The 23,458-nt window shown below is 44.6% G+C and overlaps 1 protein-coding gene across 4 annotated transcripts in view; it reads left to right on the forward strand.

Annotated features, from left to right (window-relative positions):
- Positions 1-23,025, forward strand: part of HNRNPR (heterogeneous nuclear ribonucleoprotein R) — a 355,793-nt gene extending 332,768 nt beyond the window's left edge. For all 4 annotated transcript variants that reach the window (XM_069223913.1, XM_069223912.1, XM_069223911.1 and 1 more), the window contains one exon: positions 21,775-23,025. In XM_069223913.1, coding sequence (XP_069080014.1) covers positions 21,775-22,378 — 604 coding nt within the window. In that variant the 3' untranslated portion in view covers positions 22,379-23,025. The remainder of the gene's footprint in view (positions 1-21,774) is intronic.
- Positions 23,026-23,458: the final 433 nt, after the last annotated feature.

The following is a 23,458-nucleotide window of genomic DNA, read 5'->3' on the forward strand; positions in this document are numbered from 1 at the left end:
TGTTTAACTTTCACCAAGGTGGGTATGAGAAGCTTGTCCAGAGACTTGCCATTCCAGGCTTTGACTATTCTCAAACATACTCTTCTTCTCAACAAACTCCTGAAATAGAACTATCTGATACACCTCAAGAGAGGGGGGAGTGATGCCACCTAACTTTTCTCCAGGTTCTATAACTCCTCCCCTCCACATCACCTTCTGTTTCCTCAAAACACAGGATTGTTCAAGTCCACAGTTGCCACACAGACATCACTCAAGATCTAGATCAAGATTTAGATATCGGAGAAGATCTAGAGAAACATGGCCATCTTCTCACTCTAGATCAGAGGTCTTCAAACTGTGGGATGTGCCCTCTCCTTCCATCAGGCCTCTTTCTCGCGCTCTCTTTCCCCAGCTAAGACTGCATTCCCAGGAATGGGGGGAGGAGCTAAAATGCCTGTTGTAAGCAATTAAAAATTAGACCAAGTGACAAGGTTCCAAATGGGAGCAATCCCGGATGTGTCTCCATTATATATACAAAATAACCAATAATATGTGGTGCTCCAGGGAGGAGATGGGGCCACCATACACTTCTACTGAAAGCAGACAGTTTCCACCATATTCTCTAAATAACCCCGAGTAGCCGTATTACATGAAACCCATGTGGACAATCTAAAGTATTCTGTAGTTTTTATTTTCAGTCTTCACAATCTTCTACTGATTCAGATAAATGTTGTAGCCAACATGTTTTGTTGCTATGGTTAATCTGCCCACTACTTCATCAGGGCTACAATCAAACAAAATATACGTAACCAAAACCCCAATATATTACATTCATAACCTGATATTTCACCAAACCGTAGGTGCAGAGAGTAAAACACCCATATAGTAAAGTTTTTAAAATGACTCCAGCTAAAGACAAAAACATACCACTCAAGAATTTGAAAAATGACCCCAAACAAAGTATCTCATAACTGTAATTGCTGTAACCATCTTTCCAACCATTTTGACACTTATTTACTGTGCATTAAGGAAAAGAATCATCGTAACTGTGTCCATATCAGAAATCAACAGCACCATTACGTAAACCGCTCCTAAAACGTAATAAACAATAATGTGGGATAAGGAAAGAATTCAGCTAGTATGCATGTGCAGTAAATTTCTAATTCTAACTCTGATTCGTTGAAGGATCTGAGTTTGTCAAAATTCAGTGGCAAGACATCGAAACAGATTCTCTGAAAGAGAGAAATGATACATATCCATTGAGGCCACCGACTCCAGATAATATTGCTATATATGGACAGCTTATTAAAAAAAAAAGCAGCAGGGAAGTAGGGTAGGAAAAACTCCAAACCTGCTTCCTCCCAGAGACATTGTTGCTCTCCCAAACCGGGAACCAGTTCCTACCAATGCTGCCTAGCATTTTGGATCAGAGGCGAGATACATTTAAGGAGCCTACAACACCCGGAGCTGTGACACCGAGGGAAGCTAAAAAAAAAATACAAATATTCATCTAAGGATCATCCATACAGGAATTTTTTTTTCAGAAGTACAGTAAATGAAACTCTCAAACAGGTGAAAAAAAGACACCGCTAAATATGTGGGAGCTCTGGAATTTAGTGGCAAACTGAGGAGAGCAACAGCACCAGTCCAAAGGCTGGCAGGAAGAGCAAGTTTCTATAGTACATCCTCATATCAAGGGTTTCAGTGCACAAGCCAGACAGGGACAACACCTCAACACTGGCAGTTTCAAACACAAGGATGCTAGTGCACGAGGAAGAGAACAGCCTCACAGGGGAGGAGCCGCCCACACCAATAAGTAACACAGCACTCAATCAAGACGTCTCACACACAACACCAGATGTGAGGCGGGATAAAAGACTTCCTTCAGGAATGGAGGAAGGTGACATTAGACAATTGGATATTTAACATCATAAAATTTGGATATTGTTTAGAACTTATCAAAACATCACCAGCAAGTGGACCAAAAACGGTCCACTCAAGGAGACATCCCATCTACTCAAAGAAGTAGAAGAGTTGCTGGGAAAGGAAGCAATAGAAAGGGTACCCATAAAGGAGAGCAGTCAGGGAAAGTACTCGACATACTTCTTAATCCCAAAACAAGATGGAACTCTACATCTGATACTAGACATACAGTTTATAAAAATGCAAAAATTCGAGAGGACAACACTGCAGAAGGTCATACCCTACTTACAAGAAGGGAATTACATGGCAACTTTAGACCTAAAAGAGGCTTTCTTGTGTTTGTGCTTCATTGGGATATACAAGTGACACTTGCAGTTTGTAATGGACAAGTCACACTATCAGTTCAGAGCGCTGGCCTTCGGGATAAAGTCTGCACCAAGGGTGTTTACAAAGTGCCTAGCAGAAGTGGCAATACATTTGAGAAGACAATACATACACGTTTATCCCTACCTAGATGACTGGCTAGTAAGAGCAAACTTTTTAAGCAAATACAAAACAGACATATAAAAAGTGATAACACTTTTCAGCCTGGGATTTTCAACAAATATCCAATTCATCCACAAAACAAATACGACAAATCTTTCTGAGAGTAAGAATCAACTCAGTAGGGCGAAAAGTGTATCCCTGTGAAAAGAGGGTAGCATCAGTACTTCAAGAAATATGCTTTACTAGAAGGGGCAGTCTCTGACACCGAGCGCTGTGGGGAAAAGTCTGGGAAAGATGGCTTCATGCGTCCCTCTCATTCCATATGCAAGGCTACATATGAGACCAATTCTGAAATGGCTACAAAACCAGTAGTCCCAAGCTACGGGGAGTTGAGAGGTTTTAGTGGTTGTCAGGCATAAAATACAGGAGAATATGGTGTGGTGGAACATATCACATTAAACAGGAGGAAGACCATTCACACAACCAACTCCAACAGTACAGAAGGAACAAGAAGCAGTCCAACACATCAATGTCCTGGAACCAAAAACAGTGTTCTAAAAGACTTTCAGAAAGAGCTGTGGGGGAAATCTGTGTTAATTCAAACGTGCAATGCTACAACAATGTTTTACATAAACAAGTAGGGAGGAGCACAATCCTTTGTTCTAGCTAGGCAAGCGCAGGAAATCTGGACAGTAGACCAAACAGCAGTTAACCTTCCAGAGAAAGACAATGTTGAAGCGGACAAGTTAAGCAGGCAAGCATCCGCCTCCCATGAATAGAAACTTAATCAAGCAGTACTCAAACGGATATTCAAATGATGAGGAACACCATAAATAGACCTATTTGCATGCAAGCAAACACAAAATGCTGGTACTTTGCATCATGACATCCACACCTCTAATCCCTGGGGAATGCTGTCGATAAACTAGTCCGGGATATTTGCTTACGCTTTTTCCCTGATACCACTGTTACATGGAGTAATCAACAAATGCAAACAAGCCCAGATGACGATAATACTTGTTGCCCCTTAGTGGTTGAGACAAACATGGTACTCTGAACTAATAGCAATGGCGCTGGGAAACATTCTGAGCTTACCAAGACAACAAGACCTGCTGCCAATGAAAGGGGGAAGAGTCCTCCATCCAGAAGTAGTGTTTCAGTTTGCTGCATGGCTTCTGAAGACTTCAAATTTGGCCCCCTAAGCTTACCAGAAAACACAATGGCCATTCTCAAAAGCAGAAGAACAACAAGAAAGTGTTACGTGGCCAAATGGGATAGATACTCAATGCTGTGCCAAAGGATGAGCCTATTAAAGGACCAGACTAAGGCCACAACTTTTCTCAAATATCTCACGCACCTACTAGAATGCAAATTAACTTATGCTTCTTTAAAAAACATCTAGCAGCACTGGTGGGCTAGACGGCGACCGGTTTGTAATGTGCAGAGAGACGGGAAAGCGTTGGGACTCAGACTATATGCCGCCCCGGGGCCAGTCGAAGGTGCGGAGATAACTGAGGAGGGAACCATCTCCCCTCTGGGAACAGAAGGAGAGACTTGGCAGAGAGACCGTGCAGGTGAGGGCCTGGCTTGCTCCAGGGGCAGGGGGAGGTCAAGACGGTCCCCCCCCCCCCCCCCCCCCCCCTTGGTTTCCTGCTTGCGGCTGGACGCAGTGGTCCACTGCCTGCCGGAGGGCCACTGAGAAGTTGGTGATCCAGAGGGGCTTGTTGTTGAGGTCTCCCAATGGCAAGAGATAAGGAGCCTAAACTGCCTCGACAGGGCAAAATGGATCGTTACACCAAGATAGTAACCACCCCGATGCCGGTGACGGATCCTGTGGTGGCCCCGGACAATAATGCACTTCTCTCTGCGATTCAGGTGTCCAGGGGGGCTCTGGAGGAGCGAATGGGCAGGTACATTTGGAGGACACAGTTAGGGACCTGTGGAAAGAGGTGTCAGAGATCAAAGTCCTTAATAAGGATGTAATGTGGCTGCTGGAGGATGCTGAAAACTGAGCACGACGCAACAATCTCCGCTTTGTGGGCTTTGCAGAGGGGCTTGAAGGGACTGATTTGAATTGTTTTTTGGAGCAGTGTCTCAGGAGAGTCCTCCTGCCGGAAAGGTTTTCTGCCTGCTTTGTGATTGAACGTGCCCATAGGGTGTTGGGAGGGAGGCTCCCGCCTGGTGCGCCCCCTAGGCCTGTGATAGCCTGTTTTCTGAACTATCAAGACCGAGATATGATCCTAATGGAAGTACATAGAATTGGGGAGGTCCGGTATGAAAACCCTAAGATCCTGGTCTTCCCTGACGACACTAGAGAAGTTCAGAAACAACGCCGTACCTTTGAATCGGTTAAAGCCAAGCTTCGTGGTCTTCAGCTCCAGTACATGCTCCTCTTTCCCGCCAAACTAATGGTCTTGTTTCAGGGGAAGACTTTCTTTTTTCAGTCTCCGGAAGAGGCCTGGGAGTGGATTGAGGCGTGTTCCTGGCTCTCTAGGAAGGGGAGTGGAGAGACTGAGAAGGGACCCGAGAGATGGAGGGTGCGAGACCCAAGGATTGGTCCCAGGAGTCCCCTCACCCGCTATTGGAGGCTATTGACAATATGGAGGCGGAGAAGGAGGTCCCGGAGGCCCAGAAGTCCGGAGAGGTAGCTTTTTAAATGGAGGCCAGAGGAGCGTGGAGAGACGTTACAGTTTTGCCACCCCCCAACCGGTTTCCAACCCCATCCACCCCTCCCTTCCCCCCTTCTTCCCTCCCCCCAGGAGGACTACATTTCTCTTAAGACTAAGGGGGTTGTGATCGGGGGTTGTATACAAGAAAAACAAGGCCCTCTCGTTTGAAAACCTAACAATTGGATCTCCACCTGTTTCGGTGGCACATCCCCCTTTAAACATGTTCTACAAGTTAGTATTGTTGGGAGGGGAGGGTAGGGTGTGGGGAGGGGGGCTAAAGACCTCTTGACTCTTGTGGGGTAGGGGTGTGGAGATGTACACTCACAGGGGCCAAAGGGAGGTGGGGAGGGGGTGGGATGGGGTTCTGCTATAAGAAGGTTATTTCCACTGTTGTTGTCACGTTACACATTTGTAAGGAAATGCCTCCTTGGCATGGTTACCCCCTGACTTTTTGCCTTTGCTGATGCTATGTTTTGATTTGAAAGTGTGCTGAGGCCTGCTAACCAGGCCCCAGCACCAGTGTTCTTTCCCTAACCTGTACTTTTGTTTTACACAATTGGCACACCCTGGCATCCAGGTAAGTCCCTTGTAACTGGTACCCCTGGTACCAAGGGCCCTGATGCCAGGGAAGGTCTCTAAGGGCTGCAGCATAGCTTATGCCACCCTGGGGACCCCTCACTCAGCACAGACACACTGCTTGCCAGCTTGTGTGTGCTGGTGAGGACAAAACGAGTAAGTCGACATGGCACTCCCCTCAGGGTGCCATGCCAACCTCACTCTGCCTATGCAGTATAGATAAGTCACCCCTCTAGCAGGCCTTACAGCCCTAAGGCAGGGTGCACTATACCATAGGTGAGGGCACCAGTGCATGAGCACTGTGCCCCTACAGTGTCTAAGCAAAACCTTAGACATTGTAAGTGCAGGGTAGCCATAAGAGAATATGGTCTGGGAGTCTGTCAAACACGAACTCCACAGCACCATAATGGCTACACTGAAAACTGGGAAGGTTGGTATCAAACTTCTCAGCACAATAAATGCACACTGATGCCAGTGTACATTTTATTGTAAAAGACACCCCAGAGGGCACCTTAGAGGTGCCCCCTGAAACCTTAACCAACTACCTGTGTAGGCTGACTGGTTTTAGCAGCCTGCCACACTCGAGACATGTTGCTGGCCACATGGGGAGAGTGCCTTTGTCACTCTGTGGCCAGTAACAAAGCCTGCACTGGGTGGAGATGCTATCGCCTCCCCCAGGCAGGAGCTGTAACACCTGGCGGTGAGCCTCAAAGGCTCACCCCCTTTGTTCCAGCACCACAGGGCACTCCAGCTAGTGGAGTGGCCCGCCCCCTCCGGCCACGGCCCCACTTTTGGCGGCAAGGCCGGAGGAATTAATGAGAAAAACAAGGAGTCGTCACTGGCCAGTCAGGACAGCCCCTAAGGTGCCCTGAGCTGAAGTGACTCTAACTTTTAGAAATCCTCCATCTTGCAGATGGAAGATTCCCCCAATAGGGATATGAATGTGACCCCCTCCCCTTGGGAGGAGGCACAAAGAGGGTGTACCCACCCTCAGGGCTAGTAGCCATTGGCTACTAACCCCCAGACCTAAACACACCCTTAAATTTAGTATTTAAGGGCTCCCCTGAACCTAAGAATTTAGATTCCTGCAACTTACAGAAGAGGACTGCTGAGCTGAAAAACCCTGCAGAGAAGAAGACACCAACTGCTTTGGCCCCAGCCCTACCGGCCTGTCTCCCTCCTTCAGAAGAAACCTGCTCCAGGTACGCTTTCCCTGGGACCAGCGACCTCTTAATCCTCAGAGGACTGCCCTGCTTCCAAGAGACCAAGAAACTCCTGAGAACAGCGGCCCTGTTCAACAAAGACTGCAACTTTGTATCCAGAGGAGCAGATTTAAAGACCCCTGCAATCCCCACAAGAAGCGTGAGACTTGCAACACTGCACCCGGCGACCCCGACTCGACTGGTGGAGAAACAACACCTCAGGGAGGACCCTCCGGCGACTCTGAGACTGTGAGTAACCAAAGTTGTCCCCCCTGAGCCCCCACAGCGACGCCTGCAGAGGGAATCCCGAGGCTCCCCCTGACCACGACTGTCTGAATCCAAAATCCCGACGCCTGGAAAAGACCCTGCACCCGCAGCCCCCAGGACCTGAAGGATCGGAACTCCAGTGCAGGAGTGACCCCCAGGAGGCCCTCTCCCTTGCCCCGGTGGTGGCTACCCCGAGGAGCCCCCCCCTTGCCTGCCTGCATCGCTAGAGAGACCCCTTGGTCTCCCACTGAAACCTATTGAAAACCCGACGCATGTTTGCACACTGCACCCGGCCGCCCCAGTGCCGCTGAGGGTGTACTTTTTGTGTGAGCTTGTGTCCCCCCCGGTGCCCTACAAAACCCCCCTGGTCTGCCCTCCGAAGACGCGGGTACTTACCTGCTGGCAGACTGGAACCGGGGCACCCCCTTCTCTCCATTGAAGCCTATGCGTTTTGGGCACCACTTTGAACTCTGCACCTGACCGGCCCTGAGCTGCTGGTGTGGTGACTTTGGGGTTGCTCTGAACCCCCAACGGTGGGCTACCTTGGACCCCAATTTGAACCCCGTAGGTGGTTTACTTACTTGCAAGAACTAACATTACTTTACCTCCCCTAGGAACTGTGAAAATTGCAGTGTCCACTTTTAAAACAGCTAAATGTGTTTTATGTAAAAAGTATATATGCTATTGTGATTATTCAAAATTCCTAAAGTACTTACCTGCAATACCTTTCAAATGAGATATTACATGTAGAATTTGAACCTGTGGTTCTTAAAATAAACTAAGAAAAGATATTTTTCTATAACAAAAACCTATTGGCCTGGAATTGTTTCTGAGTGTGTGTTCCTCATTTATTGCCTGTGTGTATGTACAACAAATGCTTAACACTACTCCTTTGATAAGCCTACTGCTCGACCACACTACCACGAAATAGAGAATTAGTATTATCTCTTTTTGCCACTATCTTACCTCTAAGGGGAACCCTTGGACTCTTTGCATACTATTCCTTCCAGGGGAGAAGCGATCCTGATCAGTCGGTGTCAGGAAGTACTTGTATTTCTCCGGGGCTCATAGGGTTTTCTCCCGCTTAGACTATATTTTATATACTGTGAGGTGGTGAGAGGACTTAAGGTGGATACTGACCTATACTTTAAAGAAAATTTGGGGTCAGTCAACTCTGCGGTGGTGTTGTGGGAGGCTTACAAGACAGTATTCCGAGACAGTGCATTAAATCTAGTAGCTCAGAAAAGGCGAAGAGACAATGAACAGCTAAGTAATATGGAAGGCAAGCTCCTAGAATTGGAGGGAGCGGTAATGCAGACGCCTACATCCATGCTTCTTCGTCAACTTGTGTTGGCGAAAGCTGAATATCGAGCGCCAGCAGAGAAAGAGGCTAGGAATCTTCTGCAGGCGGTCCAATACAGGCTGTACGAGACTGGGGACAAAGCCGGGAAACTATTGTCCTAGCTCGGGAGGAAGGAAAGGGAGGCTAGATGGTTACAGGAGATGGAGTCTCAAGACGGGACCAGGGTGTCCGCTGACAAAGATATCGCGGAGACCTTTGCTTGTTATTATAGAGACTTCTACAGGGCAAGACCATTAGAAAATGCCGACCGCATCACCGAATATCTGGACAGTATAGATGTTCCTGTCTTGGACATAGAGGGACGGGAAGTAATAGAGGGAGACATTACATTAGATGAGATCACAGCAGCACTGACTAGGCTCAGATCGGGCAAAGTCCCAGGCCCAGATGGGTTTCCAGCGGAGATCTTTAAGAGATTCCGCGATGTATTAGCTCCCCATCTCTTAAATATGTTTTTGGAGGATCGTGATAAAGGAGTGCTCCCCCGGACCTAAGGAGGGCTGAGATAGCAGTGATATATAAAGAGGGGAGACCCAAATGGCGGTGTGCGTCATACAGACCGATATCTGCTAAACGTGGAAGTGAAGGTTTTGGCCACAGTGCTGGCAACTCGAATGATAGGTGTTACCCTCCATTAGTTCACATGGACCAGACTGGCTTTATGCCTGGACGCTCCACAAGACATAACCTGAGGCGGGCGCATGTGTGTCTGGCCACCATTATGGGCCGACTTGAACCTCCCTTGTTTCTAGCCCTAGATGCGGAGAAGGCCTTTGATGCTGTGCATTGGCCCTTCTTGGAAGCTACGCTAACACGATTTGGTTTTGTCCAAAATATAGAGGGTGGGTGTGCCTTCTTTATTGCAGCCCGGTGGCGGCAGTGAGGGTAAACGGAGTCAGCTCCTCTAAATTACCCATTGCACAGGGCACGAGAGGGGGATGCCTGCTGTCCCCCCTACTGTTTGCCCTCACCCTGGAATCCCTAACGTGTAAGATCTGCACCTGCCCAAGCCTCTATGGTTTTAGACTAGGAGAGGAGGAGAGAAACGTGTTTCCTTATATGCGGACGATGTCCTATACATAACTCGGCCAGAGCTATCCCTCCCGACACACTTTCTCCTGCTTGAGAAATATGGGAGGCACTCAGGATATTGTATTAACTGGGATAAAACAATTCTTTATGCACCATTGCCGATACGGTTCCCATATCTTGGCATTTACGTGACACACGAAACTGACAGGTGCCATGCTGATAACCAGGAGGGACTTGGATAGATGGAAAACACTGCCTCTTACACTGATGGGACGAGTGGCAATGATTAAAATTATTCCTTTACCAAAGCTCCTATATGTTCTACAAAACACACTATCATATCCCCTCAAGCCTATTCAGGGACATAGATCGCAAAATGCGGCTCTTCCTCTGGGAGGGAAAACATCCAAGAATAGCTCTTAGGACGCTACAACGCAATCCATACACAGGGGGATTGTCTCTGCCGGATATAGAGGCGTATTACTGGGCTGCGCAGTTGGTCAATGTTAACGATTGGATAGTCGCATCAGAGGACCATCCCACCTTCCGCCTAGAGCGGCTACAATGGGATAGGAGGTTGTGCAGGCAGTTCCTATATGAGGGAAGTGGGATTAGACCGCTTCTTCCAGCCACACAGGCGGCCTTGAAGGCTTGGACAAGAGCTAATAAGACGATGGGGTGGCATAGACGTCCCACTGAAGATACCCCACTCTGGGAGGGGGGCTGGCTGTGGGAAATTAAGAAATTGGAAGGTTTCAAGTGCTGGGACCGGATTGGCATTTCAAAAGTCGGGGACGTGATGGAGGATGGGGACATCCTGTTCTTAGCATCCATTCAAACTGAATATGCGTTGAGCAACACACAGCACTTTTATTACACACGCCTGAGACATGCATGGAGAGCGGAGGGTCTCCTGGGAGAGGGAATACCAGAGTGCGCCCCTCTAGAGGTCAGACTATTAATGGGTGGGATAGATGCTAAGGCAACATCCTTAATATATGACTATTAACAACAATATGCCAAATACACTGGTACATCTGCGTAATAGATGGGAGGCAGAGCTGGGACCGATGGAAGACATAGACTGGGAGGCGGCACTGATGTTCCTCAGAGATGTGCCGATTAGGTCACGACTCAGGCTGATTCATTTCAAAATTCTACATAGGGTATACCATGATACACAACGACTACACTTGATGGGAAGGGCGAGACACCCGAACTGCATTACAGGTTGTGGTAATGTTGGGTCCTTCTTTCACGTGGTGTGGGAAGGTCCCAAGATTAAGGAGTTTTGGAGTAAGGTAATGGAAGAGATGGAGGGAGTGAGGTCGGTACAGATTCCCTTGGATCCCAAATATATTCTATTGGGAATGCCTAATGATATTGACTTGCCCCGGAGAAAACCTACGCTGTATGGATTGAGACTGATGGTAGCCAAAAGGGATATAGCCCACCTTTGGGGCTCAGAGATGTGCCCTTGGGTGGAGGTGTGGAGGAGAGGAATGGACGTGTTTATGATGGGAGGGGGGAAGTGACGTACACAAATAGAGGATGCCCGTGGAAGGTCTAAAAAAAATTTGTGGAGCATGGATGACATACTATTCCTTGGAGATATAGCCGACTGTCGAATATGGACTCCTGGGGTGATGAGGGACACAATCCTTGACACATGGCAACAGGAGGATGAGAGAATTGAACTCCGGGACTGCTCAGCGTGCTGATGAGTGCTGTGTTGGGGTTTGGGTGGAGAGGGAGGGTTGGGGATGTTCGACATATGTTTTTAGTTTTGATGCATTGCAAAGAGATTGCTATGTAGTGTCTAACTGGCTATGCTATGTTTCTGTTAAAACTCAAATAACATTTCAAAAAATATATATATGTTCGGTGGCATGTGTAGCTGCAGATACTCCTGCTGTGCACATCCCGCCATCTGGTGTTGGGCTCGGAGTGTTACAAGTTGTTTTTCTTCGAAGAAGTCTTTTTGGGAGTCACGAGATCGAGGGACTCCTCCCATTTCAGCTCCATTGCACATGGGCGTCGACTCCATCTTAGATTGTTTTTTTTCCGCCATCTGGTTCGGACGTGTTCCTTTTCGCTCCGTGTTTCGGGTCGGAAAGTTAGTTAGAATCTCGGAAAAATCGTCGGTATTGTTTGCGTTCGGTATCGGGTTAGTTATAACAGATCAACACCGACTTTTGAAGAGCTCCGGTGACCCTTTGGGGTTTTTTCGATCCCCCTGTCGGGGCCTGGTCGGCCCGGCCACGTGTTTCTTCAAGGCTGATGGAACAAACCCCATTCCGCTTCTGCCCAAAATGTCATAACAAGTATCCATATACAGATCAGCATCTGGTCTGTAACTTGTGTCTGTCTCCAGAGCACAAGGAGGATACCTGTGAAGCCTGTCAAGCGTTTCGGTCGAGGAAGACATTAAGAGACCGAAGAGCAAGAAGACTGCAGATGGCGTCGGCGCCGACAGGACAAGGGCGTTTCGAAGAGGAAGAAGAAAGCTTCTCCATCCATGAATCGGACTCGGACGAGCTCGATCCCGAAGAAACGCCGAAAACCGTGAGTAAGACGTCGAAACATAAAACTCATGAGAAGACAACAAAAGCCCAGGGGACACAAAGCCAACAGGCCATGGCTTAACCCGAAAAATAGGTGACCGATCATCGGCACCGAAAAAGGGCATGCATGTGGCGAAGTCATCCGACTCCGGTCGAGATACCGCCACACAGCTATCTCGGGCCCGAGACAGCGGCTCCGAACAGATTCGGCACCGAGACAGTGGCACCGAAATGGTTCGGCACCTAGACACCACGACGCCGAAAATAAAGAAGGTGCCTCAGAGCCCAAAAAGGCGACAGAAAAGATTTCGATTCCGAAACATCCAGCCTCGGAACCGAAAACAGGTTCCTACACAGAGGAACAGGGATTGTCCTCCCAGTTGCAAGGACATAAGTTCGGAGAGGAACTTAAATCTGTTGAGCCAGACTACACTCAAAGAAGGCTCCACATTCAAAAAGACACAGGGAAGATAAGCACTCTTCCCCCAATTAAGATGAAAAGAAGACTTGCCTTTCAAGAAAAGGACAAGCAGCCAGAGGCAAAGGTGGCAAGACATACAACTCCACCACCATCTCCACCACCATCAATGCACACATCACCGGTAGCCACTCCACCACTGATGCAATCCCCGACTCATACTGCAATGAGTCAAGATGATCCTAATGCATGGGACCTTTATGTTGCTCCTGTATCAGATAACAGCCCAGACTGTTACCCTACAAGGCCGTCGCCACCTGAAGACAGTACATCCTACACGCAGGTGGTCTCAAGGGCAGCTGCGTTTCATAACGTCACCTTGCATTCAGAACCAATTGAGGATGACTTTTTATTTAATACACTCTCCTCCCCTCATAGCCAATACCAAAGATTACCTATGCTCCCAGGAATGCTAAAACATTCAAAACAAATTTCAGGATCCTGTCAAAGGCAGAGCCATAACTCCAAGGGTGGAAAAAAAGTACAAGCTACCACCAACAGACCCTGTTTATATTACGCAGCAATTAACACCAGATTCTGTGGTGGTTGGGGCAGCTCGCAAGAGAGCAAACTCTCATACCTCAGGAGATGCACCACCTCCAGACAAGGAGAGTCTCAAATTTGATGCTGCAGGTAAAAGAGTTGCAGCACAAGCAGCAAACCAATGGCGTATTGCCAATTCACAAGCACTTTTGGCAAGATACGATAGAGCTAATTGGGACGAAATGCAGCTATTTCATAGAACACTTACCCAAAGAGTTCCAGAAAAGGGCACAAGTGGTAGAAGGACGACAAAGTATCTCCAATAATCAGATACGGTCATCAATGGACGCAGCAGATACAGCTGCAAGGACAGTAAATACTGCAATAACAATAAGGAGACACGCATGGTTGCGTACGTCGGGATTCAAGCCGGAAATACAACAAGCCGTGCTGAATATGCCCTTTAATGAACAGCAGTTGTTTGGGCCGGAAGTCGACACTGCTATTGAAAAACTAAAAAAAGATACTGATACCGCAAAAGCCATGGGCGCACTCTACTCCCCACAAAGCAGAGGCACATTTCGCAAGACACCATTTAGGGGAGGGTTTCGAGGTCAGCCTACAGAGGCCACAACCTCACAAGCAAGGCCCACTTATCAAGGCCAATACCAGCGGGGAAATTTTCGGGGGCAATATAGAGGGGCACAATTCCAAAAAAATAGAGGGAAGTTCCAAAGCCCCAAAACCCCTCAAAACAAAGTGACTTCCAAGTCACACATCCCCAACACATAACACCTGTGGGGGGAGACTAAGACTATTTTACAAACATTGGGAGGAGATAACAACAGACACTTGGGTACTGGCAATTATCCAGCATGGTTATTGCATAGAATTTCTCAAATTCCCTCCAAACGTACCACCGAAAACACACAATATGTCAAAAGAACATATAAATCTTCTAGGACTAGAAGTTCAGGCATTACTACTAAAAGAAGCAATAGAATTAGTACCAGAACACCGGAAAGGAACAGGAGTTTACTCTCTGTACTTTCTCATACCCAAAAAAGACAAGACTCTGAGACCTATATTAGATCTCCGAACATTAAATACCTACATCAAATCAGATCACTTTCACATGGTGACATTACAAGACGTAATCCCACTACTCAAACAACAAGACTACATGACAACACTAGACCTAAAGGATGCATATTTCCATATACCGATACATCCTTCACACAGAAAGTACTTAAGGTTTGTCTTCCAAGGGATACATTACCAATTCAAGGTGCTGCCATTCGGAATAACAACTGCGCCAAGAGTTTTTACAAAGTGCCTAGCAGTCGTAGCTGCACATATCAGAAGGCAGCAAATACATGTGTTCCCGTACCTAGACGATTGGTTAATCAAAACCAACACGCTAGAAAAGTGTTCACAACACACAGAGTATGTCATAGAAACCCTCCACAAACTAGGTTTCACAATCAGCTACACAAAGTCGCACCTTCTGCCATGTCAAACACAGCAATACTTAGGGGCGACAATCAACACAGCAAAAGGGATTGCCACTCCAAGTCCACAAAGAGTTCAGGCATTTCACAATGTAATACAGGCCATGTATCCAAATCAAAAAATACAAGTCAAAATGGTGATGAAACTCTTAGGCATGATGTCCTCATGCATAGCCATTGTCCCAAACGCAAGGTTCCACATGCGGCCCTTACAACAGTGCCTAGCATCACAGTGGTCACAGGCACAGGGTCAAATTCTAGATCTGGTGTTGGTAGACCGCCAAACATACACCTCGCTTCAATGGTGGAACAGTATAAATTTAAACCAAGGGCGGCCTTTCCAAGACCCAGTGCCACAATATGTAATAACAACAGATGCCTCCATGATAGGGTGGGGAGCACACCTCAATCAATACAGCATCCAAGGACAATGGGACACTCACCAAAAACAGTTTCACATAAATCACTTATAACTATTGGCAGTATTTCTAGCACTGAAGGCATTTCAACCCATAATAAGCTACAAACACATTCTTGTCAAAACAGACAACATGACAACAATGTATTACCTAAACAAACAGGGAGGCACACTCAACACAGTTGTGTCTCCTGGCACAGAAAATATGGCATTGGGCGATTCACAACCACATTCGCCTAATAGCACAATTTATTCCAGGAATTCAGAACCAGCTAGCAGACAATCTTTCTCGGGATCACCAACAGATCCACGAACGGGAGATTCACCCCCAAATACTGAATACTTACTTCCAGAGTTGGGGAACACCACAAATAGATCTATTTGCAACAAAGGAAAACGCAAAATGCCAAAACTTTGCATCCAGGTACCCACAAGATCAGTCTCAGGGCAATGTGTTATGGATGAGTTGGTCAGGGATATTTGCTTACGCTTTTCCCCCTCTCCCACTCCTTCCATATCTAGTAAACAAGCTGAGTCAAAACAAACTCAAACTTATACTAATAGCACCAACATGGGCAAGGCAACCTTGGTACACAACACTACTAGACCTCTCAGTAGTGCCTCATGTCAAACTACCAAACATACCAGATCTGTTAACGCAACACAAACAACAGATCAGACACCCAAATCCAGCATCGCTGAATCTAGCAATCTGGCTCCTGAAGTCCTAGAGTTCGGACATTTAGACCTTACACTGGAATGTATGGAGGTCATAAAACAAGCTAGGAAACCTACCACTAGACATTGCTATGCAAATAAGTGGAAAAGATTTGTTTATTACTGCCATAATAATCAAATTCAACCCATACACGCATCTGCCAAAGACATCGTAGGATACTTACTACATTTGCAAAAATCAAAGCTAGCTTTTTCTTCCATTAAAATACATCTTACAGCAATTTCAGCTTACCTGCAAATTACGCACTCAACTTCTCTATTTAGAATACCAGTCATAAAAGCATTTATGGAAGGTCTAAAGAGAATTATTCCACCAAGAACACCACCAGTTCCTTCATGGAACCTCAACATTGTCTTAACACGACTCATGGGTCCACCTTTTGAGCCCATGCACTCTTGTGAAATGCAATACTTAATATGGAAAGTTGCATTTTTAATTGCCATCACATCTTTAAGAAGAGTAAGTGAGATTCAAGCATTTACCATACAAGAACCATTTATTCAGATACACAAACATAAAGTAGTTCTACGAACAAATCCTAAATTTTTACCAAAAGTCATATCACCGTTCCACTTAAATCTAACAGTAGAATTACCAGTGTTCTTCCCACAGCCAGACTACGTAGCTGAAAGAGCACTACATACATTAGACATCAAAAGAGCGTTAATGTACTACATTGACGGAACAAAACTAATTCGCAAAACAAAACAATTATTTATTGCTTTCCAAAAACCTCATACAGGAAATCCAATTTCTAAGCAAGGCATTGCTAGATGGATAGTTAAGTGCATTCAAACCTGTTCTCTTAAAGCAAAAAGAGAACTGCCTATTACACCAAAGGCACACTCAACTCGAAAGAAAGTTGCTACCGTGGTCTTTCTAGGAACTATTCCAATGACAGAAATATGTAAGGCAGCTACATGGTCTACGCCTCATACATTTACCAAACACTACTGTGTAGATGTGCTAACAACACAGCAAGCCACAGTAGGCCAAGCAGTACTTCGAACATTGTTTCAGACAACTTCAACTCCTACAGGCTGAACCACCGCTTTTGGGGAGATAACTGCTTACTAGTCTATGCACAGCATGTGTATCTGCAGCAACACATGCCACCGAACTGAAAATGTCACTTACCCAGTGTACATCTGTTCGTGGCATTAGTCGCTGCAGATTCACATGCGCCCACCCGCCTCCCCGGGAGCCTGTAGCCGTTTAGAAGTTGATCTTGAACATCTGTATATTTGTAAATATATATATTACTTTAAACTACATTATGTACATACGTATTCACTCCATTGCATGGGCACTATTACTAGCATATACAACTCCTACCTCACCCTCTGCGGGGGAAAACAATCTAAGATGGAGTCGACGCCCATGCGCAATGGAGCCGAAATGGGAGGAGTCCCTCGATCTCGTGACTCGAAAAGACTTCTTCGAAGAAAAACAACTTGTAACACTCCGAGCCCAACACCAGATGGCGGGATGTGCACAGCATGTGAATCTGCAGCGACTAATGCCACAAACAGATGTACACTGGGTAAGTGACATTTTCCATATATATATATATATATATATATATATCGATCACTTTGGTCAACACGTTTGTGGTTTCCCTGTGGGCTGTGATCGGCCCTCAGGAAAACCACACCCACATACAAAAGTGATCTCTCTCTATATCCTATCTATCTTTCTATCTATCTATGTACCACCAGTTCTCTTGCAGTTGCAGCTTGCGTCTTCAGAGCAATGCACATACTTCAACTGACACGTTTCAACTGTAGCTTTTAGGCAGCAATAAAAAAGTAAAGTAACTGTTGTGATTGTTTTTGCTACAGAAGGATCTGATTTTTGTCTAGTGGCAGTTTTGATGCCATAAAGTAGCGCAGAAGGTTTATATGCCTACTGCAAAGATCAAATCTGTATTTTATGTAAATAGCTGAGTAGATTAGTAAAGTCAGCCATTATCTGCGCTATAGTAGAAATTAAATGTATGTGCGGGGAGGGGGGCTATGGAGAGATGAAGGGCACTTTTGCTGGGTGGTAGTGAGGGAATTCGAGGAGGAAGTAATGGGAGCACCAATAATGATTGTTGGACTGGGCGCTAGAGGCGCTAAAGACTGTGACGATTGGTATGTGATAAGGTGAAGTAATAGTATGTCTTTTTTTGAGTGTCTTGAAAGAACATGCTGATTGAGGGAAGAAGTGAAGGTAAGGTGACCTCTACTGTTGCACGTATCATACACACCCACCAGCAATTTTGTGACTGTCTGCGTAGAGCAACAGTTTAGCCAGTAGCAGAGATGGCTTCTTGTTGGGTGACTGCTGCTCAAGCCCTTACTCAGGTTATAGAGGACAGCTCTGACTTAGGATCAGAGACTGAAACAGTAGATATTAAGACTGCATCTGAGGGATAGGACAATGGTGCAGACTTTGGGAGTGATTTTTCCGTCGGAGGAGTCTCATTCGTTAACTCCTCTTCCTAGGTGCCGGCTGAGCTAGAGGCCAAAATCCACAGCTAGGCACTTTCCAAAAAACACATCAGATTGTGAACTCTTCCTTTCTCCCTATCGCTTCCACCAAACTAAAAGAATACAAAACTGTAGAGCCGAGGTAAGAAAATTAATTCTGCATCCTATATTTATAGTTTTTTTCCTACAGCCATGCTCTCTAGAGATGAAAGAAAACTGGGGACAAACTGGATAGATTAGATTTGCGTCTCAAGTACAGACATCTTGAAGCTCATAGTTTTGAGGTAGTCTTTCATGGCCCAAACTGGTCATGGACATTCAAAGTTATGCAACAGTAATTTGAGAAGTGTTTGTATTTCTGCTAGTGATGCATGAAAATAGCTCTAAGTAATCCATTCTTCAGTTAAGAGTTGATGTGCATTTTCTGCTTCATGATGTAAGCACTGCTAGTGCAAGACACTTTGTGAATGCTTCAAGTGCTCATCTTAAACCACACTGTTCACCATGTCAGTAGAGCCTTGCCAGTTGTCAGTAGAGCCTTGCCAGTTGTCAGAGCGCACCCAACTGCAGAACTTTGAAAGTATCATCTTAATTTCTCAGAGGAGAATTGAGTTAAGCAGTCTCAGTACTTAAAACCATGTTGCTCCACCATGTGAGCAGAGCCCTGTCAGTTGTCAGTAGAGCACACCCAACTGCAGAAGTTTGAATGAGCGTGTCATCTTAGTTTCTCAGAGGAGAATTGAGTTAAGCAATCTCAGTACTTGAAACCATTTTGCTCCAACAATCCACATTAGGATAATTAAACTCTGAGTCTGATGTCTCCCACAGTCTACATTTGGGACCTTTAGTAAGAGCTCCATAGACCGACACTAGCTACAAGTAGTTGCATTTCCATTAACATCTCACATGAGGCCAGCACGGCTAATCCTGAAGGAACAGTTGCCAACGCAAGATAGTACATATCACAACTGTTATGAACTGACTCCAAGGAAAACATTTCTGATTGAGAAGTGAAAACATCCTCTTATCCCCTTCGACCTTTGTGGGAGCAAGAGCTTTCAGTGAGTTAATGCTAGCCGTAAACTTGGTTACACACCACATCCGGATAAAGTGCATGAGCTCTGGCCTACCTTTTACCTTAATGTGCAATATAACCCCTTGTCCTTACTTTGCTAGCCAAAGAGACCAGAATTCTGTATGTAAGAGATTGATTGTTTTAAAGCTAGAGCTAAGCCATTTAAGTCTGTATTGAAAAGAGAACATATGTGCACCTCCCCATTGTACAGCTTCCTAACTCTGTGCACGTCTAGTGTGTTTCTCTCACAGATCCAGGGTTTCTTTGCAAAGTTGTTATAACATATTTTATGCAATGTCATGTGGTCTCTTCCCAGGACTGTGACAGCTCTATCTTGCAGAAGATTAAGCATTGAGTTAATTTCCACATACAACAAGCAGTCATGTTACATTTTTGGATGGCATTGTTTTTATTCATTAAGATTTGAGTATGCCTTTAGTGTTGGAGAAGGCTTTATTCTTTGTTTCTGTCTTGGTTTGGTAGCATTCTACTTAGCTGTTAACTTGTGCATTCTGTTGCTGGCTTTGGGGGGATGCCTGAGCTGTGTTGTGTGTGTGTGTGTGTGTGTGTGTGTGTGTGTGTGTGTGTGTGTGTGTGTGTCATGTAGTTAATGTTATTGGAAGTTAAGATATACCTGGGTACCTGTCATAAGTACTGAGGCTAGTGCTTTTGAGAGCAGCTTCCAATTGTATGAGACATCTGTTCCATGTTGAATGTGTTATGTTGAATATTCGTCTATTGTATGCGAACAATGTATTTGATCAATTTAGATATTTGATTTCATTAAGTTCCAACAAGGATTGTGTGACTCAGGAAAGATTTTACTGCATTTTTTACATGAGGAAAGAACAAACTGCTTATCTATTTTTGCACCGAAACGTGTTCTGGTCCTGGCATCTCTGGTGCTTGCACCACAGTTGGCTGCATGGTCTGCTAAGTGCTGGTGAGGTACTAGCCAATTATTCAGCCGATGTTTCTGTCACAGGTAATGTCATCTGGGAGCCAGGGCTCGTACTCTGTTGACCTCATACAGCTACACATTGATCGTCAAGGAAGCAAGAGCCTCCTCGACCAGAGTGTTTTCAGGAAAAAGTGGTAAAGATTTTACATTTGGTTTCAAAGGAACAGCTTGCATTTCGTCTAGTGCCTGACCCTTGACGTTCTGCCTTATTTGCTATATTTGGCTAGACCAGCTCTCAATAAACATACATTTGTGAGTAAGAACACACCTTTGCCTGCATTGCTCCTAGGCAGATTTCTGGGAAGTCACCAACATTGGAAAACAGAATATAAATGATACTGTGATAGTTAATGTGTGACTAGGGCAGAAAAACGGGTTCACTGAGGATGCAAGTTTGCAGGGTCGTACTATAGTTGTTACAAAATTAGATAAACCTGCTTCATTTTGCACAGCCTTAATCCCACACACCGCCTATGCGAGGAAAAACCAAGGTAAGGGGACACAAAGAAGCTACTATTGGAACAGACCAGTGTAATGTATCAGATATGCACTGTTATATCATGAGGCTACATTATACATGGGAAACAACTGGCTACATCACTGACCTATCCACACCGCATCACAATAAATCTATTGGTACAACAGTACAGCCTTAATTCCCAATAATACTTGCATAGTGTGTTGGAAAAATATAGCATCTGCTCACATTCTCTTTAGTCTTTCATGATGGCAAAGCAGAATCAGAATTTAGAAGGAATGAAAGCATGTGGAAAGAGTGAGGAAACATAACCCAGTGAAGCTGCAAAATGTAGGAGCAAGTGATTAACTCAAAGGTTTGTGGAGACAAACCCTTCCAGGTCCCACCTGCGCAATTAATGTAATTGCAGATTGAGGCCAAGACGCTCAGTTTGAATTTGAAACATATTTTCATGACTAGCTAGCCATGTTCATTTGAATTATTTCAATGGAACGGTCTAGTGCTGCAGAAAAAGGCAATTTTGTGATCTGATTTTTACACACATGCTAAGGAGTTAACTATAGTTAAACTTCTCTAGTGTGAAAATTTGAAAAAATATTTTTTCAGTTTGTGAGCAAACACCTTTGATTATTGATGTATCTGAAAATAACTGCATTCACATATTCTGCTTTTATCATCTGGTGTTAGATCAGATTTTAAGGCCCACCATGACAGTGGGACAAAGTTTAACCATACCACATACTACAAATGTCTTGTTCCACTGCAATTCTATAATAGTGTACTCTTACAATTATAAATGTTTAGACCAAAAGATGCTTTTAAAAAAAAAAAAAAATCTTTCCTCTGTTTTTTATTTTATTTATTATTGTTTATTTTTTTTAAAGGCAGTGCATTCATATACATTTGTGTCTGGCGTTGTATACAATGAATGTATTTATATTCTGTCTATGTTGAATATACTGCTGTCATTTGAAATATGACTGAACTGTTTACATTGTTGTTGCTTAATTTGTGATATTTCTCATAAGACAATAATTGAATATTTATAGGTTCAACTATTTCAGTGGCTGTCTAATACATATCTTTTCTTCATTAGGTATGAAGATTATTACTACTACCCTCCACCCCGAATGCCACCCCCTGTAAGAGGGAGGGGACGTGGTGGGAGAGGTGGATATGCCTATCCCCCAGATTACTATGGCTACGAAGATTATTATGACGATTACTATGGCTATGATTATCATGACTACCGTGGTGGCTATGAAGATCCTTACTATGGTTATGATGATGGCTATCCAGTTAGAGGACGTGGAGGAAGGGGTGGAAGAGGTGCTCCTCCACCACCCAGGGGGCGAGGTGCCCCGCCACCAAGAGGTAGAGCTGGCTACTCGCAGAGGGGAGCCCCCATGGGACCACCTAGAGGAGCTAGGGGTGGGCGTGGGGGTCCTTTACAGCAGCAGAGAGGACGTGGTGCTCGTGGAGCTAGAGGCAACCGTGGGGGCAACGTAGGAGGCAAGAGAAAGGCAGATGGTTACAACCAACCTGATTCCAAGCGCCGCCAGACCAACAACCAGAACTGGGGCTCCCAACCCATCGCTCAACAGCCACTCCAGCAAGGTGGTGATTATTCTGGTAACTATGGTTACAATAATGACAACCAGGAATTTTATCAAGATTCTTATGGGCAACAGTGGAAATAAACAAAAAATGAAAATTGGCAATATCGAATTGGCATAAATGCATTCTTTTAAGGCAAAATAAAGTATAAACACTTACATAGCAATTTGGCAGTCGTTGAAAGATGACTGAACGACTATACTGTATATACCTGAGTTTTTCTTCTTTTCGTTTAATGCATTTGTAAGTTACTAGGCTTGCAGGATTCTGAATCCTTATGGGTCAAACAGTGCTTTTATTGTTTTAGGATTCATTTTAGCAGTTAAATAAGGCAGGGAAAACAATGTTCAATCATGGTTTTGCAAGAACCTCCTTGTTTGGGACAGTTACACTTTTTTTAATTTCAGTTAGACCACATAGGAGAATGCTGTACATAAAATAAAAAGCTAGTGCTTTGTCTTAGCCGTTTTAAGAGATTAAAACCAACAAAAAACAATTTTTAAGTTTTCATGTATTGAAAATAACATTTGACTGTATGTTTTGCATTCCTAGAAGTAGGTTAACTGTGTTTTTTAAAATGTTATAACTTCACACCTTTTTGAAAATCTGCCCTACAAAATTTGTTTGGCTTAACCGTAAGAGCCGTGGCAATTTGTTCCATGATGTGATTGTATTTACAACTACTTGTTCATGTAAGATTTCAATAAAACACAAAAATCTATTCAAAACATTTACCTATTTCAAATTCACTTGTGTCCTAAAAATTTCAATTTTGTAATTTTCAAGAAACTTTGTTTCAAAACAATAAGTAGCTATGATTGATTAAATTCTCACAAAAGAAAGAAATTTATATTGGGATGAGAACTGTGGACACTTGAATGAAACTGAATTTTACATGAAGGACATGTGGCTTAACTGGTAACTAAGATCTTTAATATTAAATGTAAAACCATTAAGTCCTGTTCTTTAAATTGTTTAATTGTAAACATTCATGCCAGCTATAATATATCCTAACATTGGTTAATCCATTGAAAAATGGCATAATGCATCAGATCAATTTTACTTTATTTTGCAACTGTCACAATTGTGAGTAAATTACACTGACTTAAATGTGAATCATGCAGCATAGCAACATGTTATTTTAGGACAGGTGTTAATCTAAG

The sequence above is a fragment of the Pleurodeles waltl genome, chromosome 3_1 (assembly GCF_031143425.1).
Source record: "Pleurodeles waltl isolate 20211129_DDA chromosome 3_1, aPleWal1.hap1.20221129, whole genome shotgun sequence".
NCBI lineage: Eukaryota > Metazoa > Chordata > Amphibia > Caudata > Salamandridae > Pleurodeles > Pleurodeles waltl.